A 20,990-nucleotide genomic window follows, 5' to 3' on the forward strand; every position below is an offset into this window, starting at 1 on the left:
TATTGGACAATCAATGGCGGGAGTGTGGGGGTGCTGCGGTTGTCGGCGGGAGTTCATGTGATGAAATCTCCAGGACTATGTCCAACCACAGTCCCCCCCCCCCCCCCCCCAGTGTCAGGTCTGTCTCCTTCTGTGACCCGTTGCCATTGCAGAGAAGAGTGTCTGATAGACACAGACAGCAATATGATGATTTTAGATCATGAGTTCCTCTTTGTTTTGTTCAAACCAGACCTGTCTCTAAATCATTCTATACTTATTGCCTCTGGACCATAAGGGGGTCACTTGTGGATTGTTTTTTTTTTCTGTTGATGACACTGGGGCAACCCACTCTAATCGGTCAAACATTTCAGGCATGGTCCGAGCGGCGAGCTCCAGGCTCGGCAGCTCTGGGCCCCACCGACCTGTTGCAATCGGCGAATGGGCCGGCCGGGTCGGGCCCCCCCCCATTCCCCACTGAAGCGGCGGCCTCTTTAATGGAAAGGTGACAGGTCAGAGGCCGCCTCCCTGGCCGGAAATGATGGGCCAGGCGGCCGGGGCTTCTTCCGGCCCGAGCGCGAGCCGATTCAGTTGAAGCGAAGCGGGCGATGGCGGGCAAGAAATCGGCCAAGGAGAAGAAGCGCAAGCGCTGCCACGGCGAGGAGAGTCACGGCGAGAGGAAACGGCTCAACTCGGACTCGAGCACCAACGAGGTGAGAGCGAACCCGCCGGGCGCCCCGGTAAAAATACAGCGGGCCCAGAGGAGGCGGCGGGACGGCGGCCTCTGCCCCCCCCCCCCCACCTCACCCCCACCCCGGTCATCTCTAGGACTCAGCGACGGTCTCCCATCGGTTCACTGGATCTTCCAGCCCTGTGATAAGTGGTCACAGTATTGTCCAGCCGATTCTGATTGATGTATTGACCCTAGGGGAAGAGCAAAAAAAATAATAAACACACAACTGGGAGGGAAGAAACTTGGAAAGACTATTTCCAGGTAAATTTACCGGATCAGCACCATAACGAGGTGTGCGCTGTTAGAACATAAGAAATAGGAGCAGGAGTAGGCCATCCGGCCCCTCGAGCCTGCTCCACCATTCAGTAAGATCATTGTAAACAATTTTACAACACCAAGTTATAGTCCAGCAATTTTATTTTAACTTCGAAAGCCTCCGAAAGCTTGTGAAGTTAAAATAAAATTGCTGGACTATAACTTGGTGTTGTAAAATTGTTTACAATTGTCAACCCCAGTCCATCACCGGCATCTCCACAGTAAGATCATGGCTGATCTTCAACCTCAACTCCACTTTCCTGCCCGATCCCCATATCCCTTGATTCCCCTAGAGTTCAAAGATCTATCGATCTCAGCCTTGAATATACTCAAGGACTGAGAGTCCCACAGCCCTCTGGGGTAGAGAATTCCAAAGATTCACAACCCTCTGAAGAAATTCCTCTTCATCTCAGTCCTAAATGGCCCCTATCTTGAGACTATAACCCTTAGTTCTAGACTTTCCAGCCAGGGTAAACAGCCTCTTAGCATCTACCCTGTCAAGCCTTCTAAGAATTTTATACATTTCAATGAAATCGCCTCTCATTCTTCTAAACTCCAGAGAATGTAGCCCCATTCTACTCAATCTCTTCACATAGGACAACCTCCCATCCCAGGAATCAACCTAGTGGACCTTTGTTGCACCGTCTCTAAGGAAAGTATACCCTTCCTTAGGTAAGGAGACCAAAACTGTACACCGTACTCCAGTGTGGTGTCACCAGAGCCTGATATAATTGCAGCAAGACCTCTTATTCTTATACTCCAACCCCCTTGCAATAAAGGCTAACATACTATTTGCCTTCCTAAATGCTTGCTGTACCTGCATGTTAACTTTCTGTGATTCATGTACAGGATACACAAATCCCTCTGAATACCGACATTTCTTAATCTCTCACATTTTAAAAAATATTCTGCTTTTCTATACCTACCAAAGTGGATAATTTCACATTTCCCCATGTTATACTCCATCTGCCACCTTCTTGCCCACTCACTTAACCTGTCTATATCCCTTTGCAGCCTCTTTGCATCCTCCTCACAGCTTACTTTCCCACCTAGCTCTGTATCATCAGCAAACTTGGATACATTACGCTTGGTCCCCTCATTTAAGTCATTGATATATATTGTAAACAGCTGAGGGCCAAGCATTGATCCTTGCGGCACCCCAATAATTACAACCTGCCAACCTGAAAATGACCAGTTTATTCTTACTCTCTGTTTTCTGTCTGTTAACCTATCCTCAATCCATGCTAATATATTTCTCCCAATCCCATGAGCTCTAATCTTGTGTAACAACCTCTTGTGTGGCACCTTATCAAATGCCTTTTGAAAATCCAATTATACTGGTTCCCCCTTATCAACCCTGCTAGTTACATCCTCAAAAATAGATTTGTCAAATGCGATTTCCCTTTCATAAAACCGTGTTGACTCTGCCTATTCATATTATGATTTTCTAAGTACCCTGTTACTACGTCCTTAATAGATTCTAGCATTTTCCCTACTACTGATTTCAGGCTAACTGGCCTATAGTTCTCTGTTTTCTCTCTTTTCCCCCTTTCTTGAATAGCGGGGTTACATTTGTACCTTCCAATCCATGGGGACTGTTCCAGAATCTAGGGAATTCTGAAAGGTCAAAACCAATGCATCCACTCGCTGCAGCCAACTCTTTTAAAACCCTAGGATGTAGGCCATCAGGTCCAGGGGATTTGTTGACTTATGAAACTATATAAGCTACCATGGCAAAATGTATTTGATGCAGTTTTGCTGTATTCCTTAATGTTTATGGGAATTGAGATAATTTAACATTATCTGAATTCACATTGTTTTGAAGATCACGCAGTTCAAAATATTTACTATACACTCCACACTAATGGGGTGGGTTGGGGGGGGGGGAGGTAAGAGGGAGGGTCTTTTACATCCTTAAGTTATTCCACATTCAATGTACACCAATTTGCTTATTGACATCTAATCTCGTCCAGACCAAGGATGTCCAAACTACAACCCAAAGACATGTGGTCCTAGACCCTAGAAATGCAGCCCTCAAAGACTGGGAAGTAAGTCCATCTTATTTATTAGTTTGTTTTTGGGCCTGGAAGTTTGGAAAGAATTGTTTTAAATGGTGTGTCATTGGTGAATTAATCCTAAATATGAGCACCAGAATCTGAGTATCAGCAACCTGAAACATGTGAAGGTGGGAGCTTGGATTTCAATTTAAGTGGTCTTGAAACTTCATGGCATGCATCTAACTAACAAAGGCAGAAAGCTTGGAAACACCTCGCATCTTGAGGTAAATTTACAGCAATGGGCACCATGGGTGAAAAATAAGTAGTTAATGCTCTGTCACCATCCATTGGAATGCACTAAGAACAATTTTTAAAAGCTTGGTGTCTTTTATGGTAGCGATCTTGTCCAGTTAGTGCACAAGAATCTGTGCATTGTGCAGAAGAATCTTGTTGTGGACTTGAGTTTTACCCTTTCTCCCACAGTCAACAGAAATTTTCAATATTGCACACAAAAAATTCTTGATTTAATATTTGTTTCTTTTCACTTTGAAACCGTGTATTTGCATTGTCACATTTGCTAAGTTTTATTTCTTTTCTTGCCAAATTTTAATTTTTAGGTCTGATCAGAAGATGGTTTCTTAGTTTCACGTTCATTGACAGTTGAGCTTTGCTATCGCGGGCAAATCTGTTGGTCAGTTAATCCTCTGTTTCAGTCCATATCACCTGGTGGTTTTAGGATCTGAAAAAGTTCCCTTGCTAGTCAGTGAATGTTAGACCTCATTTGGCTAATGTGTACAGGGTTTACCTCAATACTATTTCCATACTAACTAAATTGAATATTTTACATACTTTTGCCAATTATTATCTTGCTCTGACAGTTCAAATTGACGAGCACGTTGATGCATCTGTCTGTCAAGCTGGTCTCTATATGTTCACAGCCCATGTGCTTTTTCCGTACTACCTGGGTATTATTGTTTGTGTGTGGAGATTGGTAATCCATAATTTGTCATCATTTGTGCAGTCTTGTGTATGTCCTCCTTGTTCAATGAATGTAGTTTGACTTTTTCTAACATGGTACACCTTGCAGCTTTTCCTTCTTTTACATTTGTTCAAATCTGGTTCAGTATGTTTCCCAGTCAAGAATTTACAACATGGAATTGAGAATGACCACCTTGTTAAGATGGATCACCAGGACTGGCTCCCAGGGTTGCATGCAAACCTCCTTACTGCAGTGTTCCAGACAGGGCAGTGTAATTGGGAAATTTCCCTACAGCATCAGGAGTTGCAGCTGGCAGTGGGATTCTGCCTTACAGTTCAGGAAGTTATATAGCTATACAATTTGTTTGAGGAGAAGAATGGGTAAATTAAAATGATTTGACATTTATCTTTTAAGATTATGCACTATCTTCCTATTCACATTTTCATATATGTAACATTTGGATTCTTTTAATCTTGTAGTAATTTTGTTTTTTGTATGCATTATGTTTTGCCAATGCAGTTCTGTAACTGTTTTGTATCCTTGAAGGCAGGAAGAGTCGCTTCAGAAAAAGAGACAACAAATGAGCCCAGTGACTTGGAAGAAGGGGGTCTTGACCTCAGTGTTGGCTTGAAGCCAATCAGTTCATACATCTTGGACAGAAAAGAAATGTTAGAACAGTGCTTCAGAGTCATAGGGGAGAGAAAGCTCCAGAAAATGCTACCAGATATTTTAAAGGTACTGTAGTAACATTACAACAAAATCATCAAAGAGAAAAATATGCCAGTGTACTGCATGCAACCTGGATATTCAATATTTTGTATTCTGGTTAAATAAAATTCACTGCTTGCCCCAAGGATATAAATGGAGAGTGAGTTTTCTCGTCCAAGCTCTTGTTTATTTTTTAGTTTAGTTGACACGTATTGTGATCCTTTTTCTTGAATTCAAAAATAAAATTCTAAAATTTTAATGAAACTTAATCCTTGAAATATGACCACAGTACATGCAGCTCAAATAAATATTAATGTTCAGATAGATCTGAAAGAGATTGAATGGAAGTGGATTAAGAGAAGACAGGCAATTAGGTGACTAAGCTAATCCAGAATCAATTTTCTGTAATGCTAGTTGGTCTCTCATGGAGTTGCTTAAAATTTGGGGAAAATTGGAATTGAGTAAGCCTGAGAAGCTAATACCTCTGACAGGGCTGCTCATAAAATGAGCTTGAGGCTTGTCCAGTGGCCCATTCCTTCAAATTGGTCAACATTTTGAGTTTCAGTTAGAATTTTTAAATGTTAAACCTTTAGTTACAACTTTTAAATGGTTAAGTTATTTCAGTTTAAATTATTATTGTAGTTTTTAGTGTGGAAGTAAGATGACTTGTTTCTGTATTTTGTTGTGGAATGTGATTGTTGAACCTGATAGGTCCCTGGTAACCATAGGGACCAATCAGAAAGCAACTTAGAATGTTAAAATCATAGAATCTTAGTGGCATTAAAAATATTTCTTTTTATATATATATATTATAAAATTAGTGACATTTTGTCTTCATGATGATAATTGGGATGGAAATTTTTCTAGGTGTTACACTTGGTGGCCATGTCATAGATAATCAGTATAGTAATGATTTAAAGTCACTATTACTAATCCAGCAATTTATGGCACACTGTGACCCCTATCCCCCCCCCCCCCAAATTTAGATGGGTACTCCATGGATCCTATCCATTTCTAATACCAGCTACCTATATGACTTTCTGAATGAATGTGCCTAATTAGCACCAAATTAAGGCCTGTTTGGATTAACAAATTAATTTTATTTGTTCTGATGGGTAAGAATTCTCTTGCCATCAATTAGGAATGGATTTCAGTCCAGCTGCCAGAGATGAAACATTAGCATATAATACACTACCCCACTTGGGCTTCTTGTGAACATATATATTTGTGTACAATTATAGTAAGGAAGAAATATCTATTGGTATACTATCTTTGCTAATTTTACTCCCAATACCATGTAGTATAGTAATAGCAGAACTAGGTACTAGTGATACAATTTTACTTCAACCTATTATATCAGTTTTAGTACAGATAAATCTAGATGTGTGTCAGATCCAGTCCACTTAATTCAGTAGTTTTTACAACTGTGTATTTTCTGTTCTGTTTCTCATGTCACAATTGTTGAAATGTTATAGTCATAGTTCAGACAATTCATTATGGAGTTATAACCCGCAAATTCACTGAGATTACTTAATAAAAGCATTGATGTGCATTAAGCAATTCATTAAGCAATTCATTAAGCAATTAGAGGCAGACGGTAGATATTCTCAATACATTAATATACATTGTATCCATAAATTGACAGAAGGTTGAATTTCAAAGTCTGTCAAAATATAGTGAAACTGCACTCATTTTACAAGATAAAAGGTGCTCCTTCAAAATCAAAATATTGCTTGGGCAAATTAATGTCTTAAGGGCCAGTATACAGGGGGGAAAAGGAGAGAAAAACAGTTGCATTGTGGTCTTTCAGCTGTATTAATAGCTTAGTCCTGTATTAGAGGAAATAATTTACTGTGTTAAGGAATAACCAGTCAGTAAATTTTCCTAATTGAAATTTGGTTGTTCAGCCTTCAATTGAAAACCATGACTTATCTTTACAAAACTTGTAAGGTGTAAGCATGGCTGTTTTCATCTTAATTGTTTAGGAATATAATGTAATACACTGTTAATCTTGTACATGAACCATGGGTATTTTACACATTGCATAGTTAACAAGCATTTCAACAAAAATAAGGTATATTTTTCATTCAAATATTCAGATTGCTAATCCTAAAAATTACTGAATTTAGACTATGCCAAACTTATAGGAATCAGTTGTGTGCATCAATGTGTCAGTAACTACAGGTGTTTCTTACTGGTATCTGCATCATGACACAATCCCTCTCGGTGCATTTTCTGATGGTGATACTGATCTAGGTTCACATCTACCTTAAATTACAGTTAGATGCTGGAAACTAGCAAAACGGCATCACGTTTAGAGGTTCGTCTAAATGGAGTCGTATCTTACTGGCGTAAAGAATCCTTGTGTTCCGTACTGAGTGGTAGTTTTACACTGCAGTCTGGTGATTTGAACTCAGAATTTAAAGAGAGTTTATTTCAAACCAATTCTTTCCTTTCATGTTAAATGTATTTTATTACATGTCAGTGTTTTCTCTGGAAATGTCCAAAATTATTAAAACATAGCATCTGATTTGTGCAGATTATAATCCAAATTACATTTTATTAATAACTGCAATTGTATTAGTATTTACCTAGATAATGCAGTGGAATTATTTCTCGCAATCCAATAATTATATTTTGTCTCCAGCAGAACTGCTCTGTAGAAGAAATTAAGGCACTATGTCTGGAGCAGCTGACACTTTTTTCTGATAAGAAACTTCTCCAAATTATTGAGGGTAAGAATTAGTTGGTAACTTTTCAGTTTTTACCCATGGAAAAGGAAACAGTTATTTGGCAGAAAATAATTTCCAGTGAGGATAAAATAATTTGTATATGTACAGTTTTGTATGTAAACCTTTTTGAGCAAAGGAAGGAAAGTCTGTGAACATTGTTCGAAGTATTTTTTCTCCTCCTTTTCCTTTCACCAGTATTAATAATGTGTTTTTATTGTCTTTTAACAACATATAAAAAATTGAGTTAGGAATGGGGGGAACTAAAATGTTGACCATATATAAAGTTTGTATTTTGATTTATTATTTTGTGTATAGCCTGGAAATAAATGAGCCATGTTATAATATAAACACTTAAAATAAATTAGTTAATACCTTCACTAAAATAGTTGGAGAAAGGAACTCTCTCTGAGCTCGTTAAGTATTTTTACGAAACATCACTCCCAGTAATTTCCAGGATTAATATAATTTGGTTTAAATATAGATCAAAACATTGCAGCCAGCCCAGTTCTGATTCAGTTACTGAAGACATTGGTGCACAAGTCCAATCACACTAGATGTTACGTATTATAAGTATAGTTGCAACTCTGAAAATGCAGTAGAATATTTTTATCTATGTCAGGGTGTATAATTAATAACTTCAGAAGCCTAACTTAGTCTGTACGAGATGAAACAAAATGATAAGGGATAAAATACAGGAAAGGCGTGGTGGAAGAAAGAAATCGAAGAGCGATACAAGAAAGGAGTGAGAGAAATGTATTTCCTGAGATTGAATAAATGCACAAGATTATGTGCCCAGTTTTCAAGGTGAACTTGGGCATAAGAAGCAATCAGGTTGCTGTTTTTGCTGCTTTGGCAACTTTTAAGGTCAGGGAAACACCATGTAAGATGGGAAGTTTCAATATTGGAATAAAGTGAGTCAGAACAGACTGTGCCATCCGCTTCTGCATAAGATCAACTGTTTCTATTTTGTTCTCACTTTTCTGCATGTTGCTGTAAAGGCAACTGTTGCATTGTAACACTGATTTCGCTTGTTACATTTTAACTGGAAAATGCAATACTTTATATCCTGTACGTGGACAGTGTAATCTGTTTTTCTTTTCAATGACAATATGGTTTGCTAATCCCCCCTTTCGTTACAGAAATCACATGAAAGCCATAGAGAATATACAGTATTGATTCACCTGGATGATACCAGGCATGAGAATCTTATTATGAGGAAAGGGTTCCGATTCTGAGAATATTTCAGCTGAAGATAGTAGTATAATTCTTCATGCATTGTAATGATTGGTGATGTTGATAATCGAGCATTTAAGGGAACTATCGTGGCGATCAAAACTACTCGGCGATGCACTGCAAGCTGTTGTTATGACAAAAATGTAATACTCGATCCAGAAATTTAAAAAGTTAATGCATAATTTGAGCCAAACTGATATTAACTCTGATCTATTGTATCCTCTGTTTTTGGACAACTATTACTAAATCTGATAACCGATAAATCCAGTAAAATCATCTTTATTTGCAAATTCAAATTTTAAATATTCCAATACAACTCCAAGCTCCAAAATTATACTGAAATATTTCAAACAATCTTTTTAATTCTAGGTGATGATCTTGGTTCATCTGACACTGAAGAAGAGTTAGGAGAGAATGACAGACACAAGAAGAAACTGGAAACAGAAAGTCAGTAAGTACAGTTTTTAATTTTTCATTAAAGTAAGTTGGGCGTCTGAAAGTGCTTGTAGCATATGAAGACGTTATCTTGACTGTTTTCTGTGAAGCACAGTTAATGTCATGCCTGTATATTCACCAAATGAATTCATACAAATGTATTTTAATCAAATTATGATCAAAAATATTTCATGTTCTTTTGAACTGAGTCTCAGCAAGGGTTACATCGTCAGTATCGTCTGTATTATCTTCATTATGTATGTTGCAATCTGGTTTAGTGGGAGCTGCAGACTTATTACACTGCTCCTCTTAACCTATATTCTATATTTTTATAATGGAGCTCTATAAGAAGCTAGTGATGATTGAATGAAGAGTTTGATGTAAGTGTCTCATGAATAATTGGTAATTTTGTAGAATGTTCTTTTCTTTTATGATCGAAGTGATGGAGACACCACTTTGAAGGGTGTAATGCTTACCTCTATTTGTTCAGGAGACCATGCTAAGAAAAGGCCACACCACTGCTTGATGAGAGGATAGCATTGTCTCAAACATCACTTCAACATTTTGGGAATGGGCCTTGGGAATCAAATCTGCAGTTGAGATACATAGGATTTGTTTACTACAGGATGCCTTCATAGGTCAAGGGATTGAAATGATACAAGTCACGACTAATCCCTGCCACTAGAAAACATCAAATTGTTCTGTGACCTGATGGTCTTCCTACAACTTTAGCTTCAAGACCTTAATATCTGCAGGCCCTGAGACAACAGATATACAACTATACTAGACCTACTCTTTAGAAAAAGCCTTAAAATTCATTAGAGTAGATGCATCATTGTCATTTTGTTTTTTCGAAGGTTGCTCTGAAAAGCAGCATGGCAATGTTTCTGCTAGTGTACATTTCTAATCTCCGGGCTTTGGTTCCCCAGAATTACACCCGTTATTCAGAACTGGTCCAGTGTTCTTCAACTGATAAATGTGCCGTAGGAAAACAAGACGTCGTAGAACCCCAATTGTAAAATCCTTAGATGAGGACAGTCCCCTAGTTGAATCCTTGATTACAGAAATTATTATTTCTTTTGACAACTACAAATAACTTTGCATCCCATATAACTTTGTTGGCCCAGTGGGTACAAATTTTGGCCTTCCGACATGGCAGTACTAGATGAGCAAAAATATCCTCCAACTAAATATTGGGAAGACCGAAGCCACTGTCATTGGCCCCCACCACAAACTCCGTTCCCTAGCCACTGACTTCATACCTCTCCCTGGCTGCTGTTTGAGGCTGAGCCAGACCGTTCACATCCTTGGTGTCCTATTTGACCCTGAGATGAGCTTCCGACCAGATAGTCACTCCATCACCAAGACTGCCTACTTCCACCTCCGTAACATCGCCCATCTCCAGCTCTGCCTCAGCCCATCCGCTGCTGAAACCCTTATCCATGCCTTTGTTACCACTAGACTTGACCAATGCACTTGACTATTGCAATGCTGTCCTGGCTGGCCTCCCATCTTCCACCCTCCATAAACTTGAACTCATCCAAGTCCCGTTCACCCATCGCCCCTGTTCTCGTTGACCTACATTGACTCCTGGTCCAGCAACACTTCGATTTTAAAATTCTCATCCTTGTTTTCAAATCCCTCCATGGCCTCGCCTTTCCATATCGATGTAACCTCCTCCAGCCCTACAACCCTCCAAAATCGCTGTGACCCTCCAATTTTGGCCTCTTGCGCATCCCCGATTTTAATCGCTCCACCAATGGCGACCGTGCCTTCAGCTGCCTAGGCCGCTAAACCTCTCTACCTCTCTGCCCAAGCTTTTGGTCACCTGTCCTAATATCTCCTTATGTGGTTTGGTGTCAAATTTTGTTTGATATCGCTCCTGTGAAGCACCTTAGGAAATTTTACTATGTTAGAGATGGTAAATAAATGCAAGTTGTTAATCACTTTGACTAGTGCTTTGATGCAACTTTTGACCACCAGCAGTGTCTGTTTAAGTCAGTTTTAACTGATCTATGCATAAGACTTGAGGTCTAGAAATCAAATACCTTATGGTCTTCTGAATTGAAGAAAGGGGGGGTGGGGGGGAGTGTGCAATGAAGAAACAATCACCTGACAGTTACCTATCAATTAAGATTTGAACAGTTAAGTGTTCAAACAGCATCCAGTTTGGAACTCACTATCCCTTCTTGGCCTATTGCAGGTGATGAGTGGGCAAACTCAAACTTCCCATGATTTCTGGGTTCCATGGTTGTTTTTCCTGCCTGTTTCATTGATGAGTAGGGTCCCATGGAAGTTAGTGCTGGGACCCCTGTTCTAATCTAAATTAATGACCTTGGTATTGAAACCATAATACAACTTTGTCACGTTTGCTGACAGCAGTAAAACAGGAAGAGCAATGGAGTCAAGAGGATGCAGCAGAAGATTTTTAGGACTTGTATTGGTTTTGCAAAGGGGAAAACTAACAAATGAAATATAATAATGTAAAATATATGTTGGTCAAAAATGTGTATCGTACGTAATACAGTGAATGGAATTGAATTATCAGAAAATGATTAGGAAGGGACCTGAGAAAACAATTAATTATACAAAATGGTGAAGTAATTTTTTTAAAAGGAATAGAATGCTGGCATTTATAGTCAGAACAGTGAAATCTTCAGAGGGTAAGGCTTTAAAATGTATTAATGTGACCACATTTGAAGCACTCTGTTCTGGTCACTATGCATCAAAAATATGTATACATGGGAGAGGGTGCAAAGAAGAGCAATGTGTTGGATCCCAAGTGTAAAAGAGATAAGCTATTAGAAAATATTAGATATGCTCAACATCTGTTTCATAAAGAAGCCAGTTAAGGATGGACCCTCCTCTAGGTAGATAAAACAATGTGGATGAGGTCAACCAAAAATATTACTTAAACATAAATAGAAAAGTAGTACCGGAGGACATACATTTAAATGAATTTAAAATGAGTATTGGGAAGACTTCATTTAAAGGTGATAAGTGTGTGGAATAATCTGCCAGAGACAAAACCCGCTTATTATGTTCAAAATGTAGTTGGATGCTATAATGAGAGAGAGAGGGGGTGTTGCTGGAGGAACAAGCTTTAATGGGGTGAAATGGCCTTTTGTCAGCCTTTTACTTTTGTTACATTGTTATCCATAAATAGTCAGTGAGGATTGTAAATGTTGGAATTTTAGCTGGTTGTACCCAAGAATTGTGGTTTTTTTTAAGTACAAAGTTGAATGCATAACACTAGTAAATGCAGTCGATTGTATAAATCTTAAACTTTTGTAATATTGCATTTCTTCAGGTTATAAACACAGTGCTGAACACATTGTGCCAGAATTTGCTGTCAAGATAACATCAAGGCTAACTCGCCTTTATGGGTAAATGGTACAGCTACTTCAGGCGAGGAGCAGATGTGCGTTTAACTGTGAATATTCAAAAGTTGCTGTCCAAGTTGCTCTCTGCCGTTAGCTTCGCAAAAACGGTATCCCGCCCTTAGCCTCCCCGTTTTTTTTAGGAACTTACCTTATTTGCCCATTAAACTTGCCACGGAAAGTTAAGTCTTGTCATTATAAGCGTAAGTACCCGTTTAACGACGTGGTAAGTGTTAATGACTGCCAATCAACCCCTCTGGCTCTGAAAATTAACTATTGCAAGTGTGGAGTCTCATTCCCCAAAAAATTCAAAACATGAAGGAGATTTTAAAAACGTTAAATTTTTAGGTTTTTTTTCTTACTTTTCCTTTTTTTTTCTCTCTCTTATTTGACATTGAATTCACTCCCTTTAACTCACCCTCCTTCTCAGTCCTTCCTGTGTTTATTTCAAAATCCTTAAATCTCATTGGTTAAGGAGATAGGCTGTTGGTTGCCCTGTTCATTCAGGTCCCAGATGCCCTGTTTCCTCGCTGCGTTATCAGCTCGCTCTTTCAGCAACTTTGTGGGCAACATTTTTTTGAGCTGAAGGGTGCAGGTGCAAGTTTAACTAATGGCAGATGCCGTTACATGCCCTGCTACAGCAAATTCTGACTCATTGTATTTTTAACAGGTATATGATAACCTCAGTGACTCATAACCAGAAGAGAGACAATAAATTTAAAGATATTCTAGCTGGCTGTGTTCATCAGGATCAAAAGTGAAAAGGAACAAAATAATTTTTCCCCATAGCATTGTTACTCAATTTGTCCCAGAAAATCAAAGATGGAAATCTAATCCATTTTGTTCCCTTGTTGTTATCTCTGAACCTATTGATATCACAATTACATAATATTGATCAGAGAATACGGTCTCCAATACTAAATGTTTTGTGGTAATTAAATATTTTGCACTGGCATAGACAGACAACAATAGAAAACATCATTAGGAAAGAAATGTGTGTTAGTATGTGTGTGTATGTGAATATACACACACAATAAAGTGTGTGTGTGTGTGTATGTTCTGTTCTGTTAAGATAAAGCAAGGTGAAAATGCAAATAGTGTTTCCTAAAACAGTAACCATAGAATGAGGGGTTAAACACTAGATTATACAGTATTACATATCAATGTTCCAAGATTATTAAACATTACTTTGCAGCAATTATGTCAGCCTAAAATAACTGATTCTGAGTTAATTATTTAATGTGGTGTAACAACATAGAGCAATATACTGTAGGTGCCACAAGTATTTTTAAAGTTTGTTTTAAATATAATTTACTTTTTTGTCCAAAGTCTTGCAGTCATTCTCTGTAACACATGCTCTTGGACAAATCGCAATTGTCAGGTACTATTTATATTTTGTGTCCACACTTAATCCATGTACAATTTATATCTTTAGTTCAAATTAGTTTTGAGAAGGTCATAGTATTGTAATTATGCATTGAATATGTGTGGTAACCAGATTGGTCAAAACATTTTTTTTCTCAAAATGGCACAAATGTGTTGCAGGGAACATCAAATAGCCTGCAAACTATGTGCCTATTCTTGTCAATAATATTTAGGCATGTTATAGTAAATAGCAGCACCTGGTGGACAAAACTTTTACTGTGGGGAGGGAAACAAATCAAGTCTGTCCCCCTTGCTGTTCAAAGCAAGAACGGAATGTGTTATCATTACCATTCCCAAATGTAAATAAAACAGTTTGCATTATTTCAGTATAAAACTTCAAGCCAATGCTGCTAAAGGAACAACCACACCAAGAAATATTTAAATTTGGGCAAGTGATTTGTCATCTAAAAATATAGGGGGATATTGCAAAACATGTTATAGGAATGTCCATCAAAAGCTGTTTACCGTATATAAAGGTGACATTTTCCAGCAGCCTCAGACTGAGCTACAAAATTCACTCGGTTCAGTTAATAATTGCTATTTCCTTGTGTTTTGGCTGTCATAAAATGAGTTGATCTCTCATGGCATTGCTCTTGGGGAATCAAGATCATGTGTGGTCTTGAGGTGAAGCAGGGTTACAGGGCTGGGGATAATTGGACCAGAGCTCAGACATAATTCGGTTCCCATTTTCAAAAGACATACATCAGTCCATAATTTTTATATTTTTTTCCATTACAAATTCCTGTGTCAACATTTATAATGGGAAACATATGATTACAGGACAACTCTTTCCCGCCACAAACACATTTATATTGATGTTTCCTCTCTTTTTTGATTTTGCACTATCATGCATTTTTTTGAGGAATAAGCAAGTGGCCTTTTTGCAGGCTCTTGCCACTGGTGGACTTTAGTAACTAGAGTGATTTCAGCTGTCAGTTTTTCCTGCTTTTGCTATGGAGAAAGACATTGCTTTACACAACCAAAGTGAGAAACTTGGTGTGTAAGAAATCATATGTAAACTTGCAGTGTTTCACTTCATGGCATACTGCGTTGGAGTGCCAGCACACTATCATAATTTTTACTTTTTTTTTACTTGAAGTTCTCATCTGTTTTGCAAAAACCACTTTAATGCAGTTACATTTTAATTATGCTGTGTTTTTAAAGAATAACTGCTAGACTGACAGATCAAGATGGACAAAAGTGCTCAGCACAAAACTGCCTCAAAATTGGCAATACTTTGCAGACTCACCCCAACAGGCTACATGACGGTGTAAAGAAGGAAAGCTGGTGCAGTCAAGATCCTCTTTTGAGGTACTGGTTTAGATGCATTGCGGTGGCAATGTTTGAGATTTGCATTGGAGTTAACCTATGCCACAATATAGTACTGTTTAATATCGTCTCTGCCTGCAAACATTTTTAAAGTTATCCTTTGGATGATTTTTAAAATTTTTTGCACGTTTATGTAAGATTGTTAGTGCTTCCTTTTTTCCTGCTGATTGATGATTTTCTTACCCAAAATCTTGCATCTCTGGACATGCAGTAAAAATTAAAGATATCAGATGGGAATGTTTAAAAGTAGCTTTTGTGTAATTAAATGAAAGTGATCCTCCTACAGTGATATTTCCCCCCAAAGAAGGACTAGAAAATTTTACTAAATCTGGCCAGCTTACCTTGAAGTCTGATGTTTTTGTAACATAGTGGTCTTAATCTATATCTCTGCACACCAGTGGTTTTCAAGCTTTTCAGTGTGGGGACCTCTCAGAAATATTAATACACTCCAGGGATTCTTTGTCCAAGCTTCTGAAAGACAAAATCTACTACCCAAAAGAAATAACGCTATCATTACAGAATTTTTTTTTGTTATACAAAAATTATGTGCTCATCAGTCAACAAATACAAAAAAATACAGAAATTTAATGATCTTGGGAATCTCTGGAATTCCTTTGGGGTGCTTAGACTTAGGGGGTCTCCAGTTTGTAAACCCATACTTCATACGTTTAACAAAATTGAATACCTGATCAGTTAGTAACCATGACTGTGTATGATTACTAGCCATAAATCCACTTGTCACCTGAGATTCCAGAGGTAAAATTTAGGAGCTGGACTCGGAAAGGTAGCAAAGAATTCTTGGAAGATTATCTGATTTATTGTACAAAACAAGAGGGGACTAGTTTAAAGACTGTTAATTGTGGCAGGGTATTCTACAAGTTGCAGGGTATTCTGTTTGAGACAATGGTCGGAAAGAGCATAGGTTGAGTAGGCAGATAGATTGTAAAAGTTAGGTTTGGAGGTGAGGGAAGATGTCTAGGAGATACGTTGAATTACTGGGGCGATCAAAAATCGTAAGCTGATGGGTAAACTGAGTGAGTTTAAGTTTATTCATGAGATCTATACTGATATTAGCCAAAAACCCAAGTAACTCTTTTGCTGCCCCATGCCTTCCAGGAAGGTGCTCAGGTTGTTGGCATCTTCCTGGTATAGCACGTAAACTCCTACTAAATCTGAGGGCCCTCGGACTTGCACTTTGTAGCTCTTTTGGTGCACCTACCCTTCTGGGGAAAGTCCTTAGGAGCTAGCATCTTCCTAGATTGAGGTCCATTTATGAAGTGTGGGTGTATTAACGGAAATATTTATACTACCCTCGCATTTCTACTTTGAAGAAACCAACAGTAGGAAAAAACAAAGCAAAATAACCACTCATTGTACAGAGGAATACTGACTGGAATGGGAGGGTGACCAAAGAAATTTATCTTCTGTGAGAGGAGTAGAGATTGCAGGCCAGAAGATACAACAGGAAGTTTCTGATGTGGTGGAACAAGGCCTCAGAGGAATTTGAAAATGAGAGGGAGGACCTTGAAGTTGAGAGATAAAAACATGGTAAGAATAGGAGTTTGTGAAATTTTGCATGCGAGAGAACATGAGAAACAGTTCTTGATTTCTCAGCCTGTCTCCTTCTGGATTCTCCTATTGATTCCGTCTTGGTGGAGCATATTCTGTATATTTTCTTAGAAAAATAAAGATTTTTTTGTGTGTGTGTGTAGTTTGAAACTCTGTATCAGATGGCAGATTGGATTTTAGTAATTCTGTTGAACCTTATATTAGATGTCTTTCAGTGTGAGAATTGAAGGTTGCTGTATAATGCAGTCATGTATAATATTGGGAGATAATGTGGTTTCTTAAATACGTTTTCGAAAGGGATAGTGACCCAACAGGTTTGCTAACACTTTATGTATGCTGAATGAACCTTTTTTGAATGTAGATTTTGACACCTATTTCATGGGGAGAAAATGGTTTTATCTTTGATTCTATCATTAATTTCTGTCTTGTAAGATTTGGTTGTATTTATTCAGATTGTTTGTCTGCATTGTGGGCACCATGTCAGATATCCTTCGAATTATCTAATTTTGTGCAGCCATCAATTTTGATCTTGTAGAATAATGAACCCATTAATAAGGTAGTAGTTATGGTCATAATTTTAATCATTGTCCTATACGATTCCCCACATATAATTATTTTTGATCAAGGGTTGTCTGGGTCAAGGATCAAAATACTTGTTACTGGATCAGTGACAAACCTGCCTGTCAACACTCGTATGTTGTCTACTTTCTTTCTATTTGATTAATTAGTAGGCAACCACAAATGCACTGTCGGTTTCTTTCCAAATCCAGTGGAAAAATAGTGCTGCAGCTGGTGCTTTTTTTGCACATTTTTGCCACTAAAAACAACATGGTACATCCACTTAAAAATAACTGGTTGGCTACCATGCCTAAACTATTTTTAAAGGACTAGCAAGTCAGCCATTTTAAAGAAGTTGCTGATGTGTATTTTAGGCTAAGAAAAATTGCAAATTACTTATATTGAAAAATTTTGGTTTCATTGCACCTCTGAATTATAAAAAATAATATTTATAGTCTGGAGGAACATGTTAAAAACATCATTGTAGTACTTAATACTTCAAAATTTACTGATGTGGGACCCATAAACCAAAACCTAACATTTTAAAACTCTGGTTCAAATGTTCTCCCGTAGAATTAGTCGTTTTAGGTACATGGATGGAATGTTATTGTGCTTTAACGATGGGCGCTGAATTAAAAAAATTCCAGCTGACGCCTGTACTAAAAAGTAAGTTTGATTTTTCATTTAAAGATAAATGGGGATGAACCCTTATAGACAGATAAACTAATTACAGGAAACCATTGAAACTACAAGAATTAAGTGACAAGATTGTGAGAGGAAAATGCAAATTCAAGATGCAGGGAGTTTTAAAATAATGTTACTTGACACATTGGAGCAACAATTCATGGTTCCACATCGTGCTGTAATACAGGCTCACACTTGCAACCATTGCAGAATTCCCAATCTCAGTGGTATCACTTTGGGGACGGTAGAGCATAGGCCTGGGGGCATATCAGTCAACATTCTTTGCTGTAGATGTTGCAGGGAGACTCTACTGCATGAAAAAAGGAAGAACTTGCATTTACACAGTGACTATCACATCCTCTGGAGATTCCAAAGCATTTCACATCCAATGAATTGCTTTTGAAGTATAATCTTATGTTATAGCGTCTTACATTTTCAAAAGTGATTCACACCAACTACTTTTTGAATTTGTCACTGTTATAATGGCAAATACAGCAGCAAGATTCTGAAATCAATGAAATGCATGATAAATTAAGCTGTTTTTTATTGGTGTTGGTGAAGGAATATTGCGGGTCATGCTTCCACAATTTCATTTCTTACTGTTCTTGCAGGCCAGGACAGTAAGAAAACTCCCTACTGTTGTTTGGAAAGTGCTTTGCGATCTTTAACATCCAACTGACCAGATAGATGGGGTCTTGGTTTCACGTTTCATCTATAACACTCACTCAGTAATGTACTGGAGTGGCAATCTGGATTATGGAACTCCTGGAATGGGGCTGAATCCACAACCTTCTAACTTAGAGACAAGAATGCTGCGAACTTAGCTGAGATAACACCATAACAAAAATCAACATAAAAATAAAGCTCTCACCAAAAATGCATTGTTTTCCTAACCATTGAAAATCATAGGAATTATAGCATAGAAGGAGGCCATTTGAGCGAACACTCATGTACCAACTGGATTTATCTATTCTAATGCCATTTTACTGCCCTTTCCGTAGTTCATTTTATATTGCTCTTTTGAAACACCTAGCCAATTTCATTTTAAGTGAAGTTTATAGCCTATCACAATAGCCACATGTAAAAAGATTCATGTCTGAATAACCCTCTGAAAATAAATTCTGACTTTCCCCTTCGTTCTTCTACTGATAATCCAGTCTATGCCCTGTTACCGATTCACCAACCAGTGGAAACAATTCTTCACTATGAAAATCTTTCACAATTTTTAAAACCTCAATTGGTTCCCTCCCCTCCTTTAACCTTCTCTGTTCCAGTGAGGGAAAACCCCAATTTTCTGAGCCTGCATAACTCCAACCATTTGTTCCCAGTATCTATCTAATGAATCTTGGCCATACCCTTTCCACAGCTCTAATGTTCTTCCTGAAAATGTTGTACGTTTTTTTGAAATGGGAATTATTCAAGAAAATTTGGGAGCTATTATTTGAAGATATGTGAACAGCTGACTCCTTTGTAATTGAGTAATTGATCATTAACAAAAACAACAATATTGCACATTTGTGTATTTTGGCAATTTAGGTTTTGTGTAGTTCCTATAAACAATTAAAAAATAATGTAATATTGATGGAGATTAATTGGCGAAAGCTGTGTGTACGTTTCTGCATGTATACCATTCTAAGGAACAAGGTAGTAGGTATGGTTCCTGGTTGCAGGGCTAGTTGTTAGTTTTTTCCACCCTGATCTGACTATTTTGTGGAAGAAATAAATATTAACTCAATTGGTTTTATTTACATTTAAAGTTTTTTTTTCTACAAGATATTTCTTGCTTTTTGCTACAGTAACATGGCTTCATTAACTTTATAAATTCTGTACTGTAAGTACTACCTCAAAATTGCCACAAGATGGCAGAAGTCGTCTACTTAGAATTTTGCTTTTGCTCTTATTGGATGCTATGATTTCTAAATTTGTTTACTAACCTGCATTGTTAAATATATTCTAACAAAGAGAAAAAACAACCATTGAAGTTTTGACCTTTTTCTCCAGACAGGATAATAATATTGATTCCACATCTTCCTATAAAGAGCACACTGAACAAGAGGCACCAGAACTGAAACAGGGTAAGTTAAATTGATATTGGAATGCTACATTTCATTTTTAAGAATCTTTTTATGGCACTTGTGTTTTATATTTGTTCAATAAGTTTGTATCCTTTTTAAAAGTCAAGGTGACTTGTCAACATTTTGGCATAATTACAAATAAAATCAAGGAAACTCTTTCTTTCCTTGCCTAAAGTATGACTTCTTGATTTCCTTTACTTCTGTTTCTATCAAAATGGATGTTATCCGATAACTGTATAATAAATCTTTAATAAATTATAACACTAATCAAAATTGGGCTGAAAGGTCAACTGCTTTTGGAATTGCCATTTTGTTTATATCCAACTGAGAAATACTTCTGGTTTCAGCAATTGTATGAAAGTCAAATGGGTTAATGAACACAAGAGGGTGCCATTTTACAGGCATTTCTTTAGAATTGTATCCTTTGCATAAGTTATGTGGTACATTCCATTCCAATGATTCCTTTCGATTCCTGATTTTGTTTCATGATAAACTGTGTAGTTTGTGGAACAGTAACATGAAGAGTTAAGTAATTTTGCATTTGCTAATCCCATACAAAAATAATGAAAGGTATTCTCCTATGCATATCTAAATAGGAGTAGGGCAAAATAATACTCCTCGTATCCAGAAATCTGAGTGAACCTCTGTTGGAAAAAGCAGGATAAGTACGTTATATGTTTTATGCTGACAGTATTTTAGAGGCCTGGATAAGGTATCAGCATTTGCATACAAAAATCAGCATGGATTGGCCCCTCTCCCCTTATTGCTACTTCTATAAGAGTCCTGCCACTACAGGAAGGGATCCTGACTGTAGAGGAATGCTTTCAAGGATAGGAGTTTCCACTTTGCTTTTCTGCAGCCA

The 20,990-nt window shown here is 37.7% G+C and overlaps 1 protein-coding gene across 4 annotated transcripts in view; it reads left to right on the top strand.

The window, feature by feature from the left end:
• The first annotated feature begins 502 nt into the window (after window positions 1–502).
• Window positions 503–20,990, top strand: part of LOC137321099 (caspase activity and apoptosis inhibitor 1) — a 38,888-nt gene continuing 18,400 nt past the window's right edge. Inside the window, exons 1-6 of one of the 4 annotated variants that reach the window (XM_067983296.1) lie at window positions 503–689; window positions 4,547–4,735; window positions 7,356–7,443; window positions 9,043–9,124; window positions 15,078–15,224; window positions 20,055–20,128. In XM_067983296.1, coding sequence (XP_067839397.1) covers window positions 585–689; window positions 4,547–4,735; window positions 7,356–7,443; window positions 9,043–9,124; window positions 15,078–15,224; window positions 20,055–20,128 — 685 coding nt within the window. In that variant the 5' untranslated portion in view covers window positions 503–584. The remainder of the gene's footprint in view (window positions 690–4,546; window positions 4,736–7,355; window positions 7,444–9,042; window positions 9,125–15,077; window positions 15,225–20,054; window positions 20,129–20,990) is intronic. The other 3 variants (XM_067983298.1, XM_067983299.1, XM_067983300.1) reach the window with 3 other exon arrangements.

The sequence above is a fragment of the Heptranchias perlo genome, chromosome 4 (genome assembly GCF_035084215.1).
Source record: "Heptranchias perlo isolate sHepPer1 chromosome 4, sHepPer1.hap1, whole genome shotgun sequence".
Lineage (NCBI taxonomy): Eukaryota > Metazoa > Chordata > Chondrichthyes > Hexanchiformes > Hexanchidae > Heptranchias > Heptranchias perlo.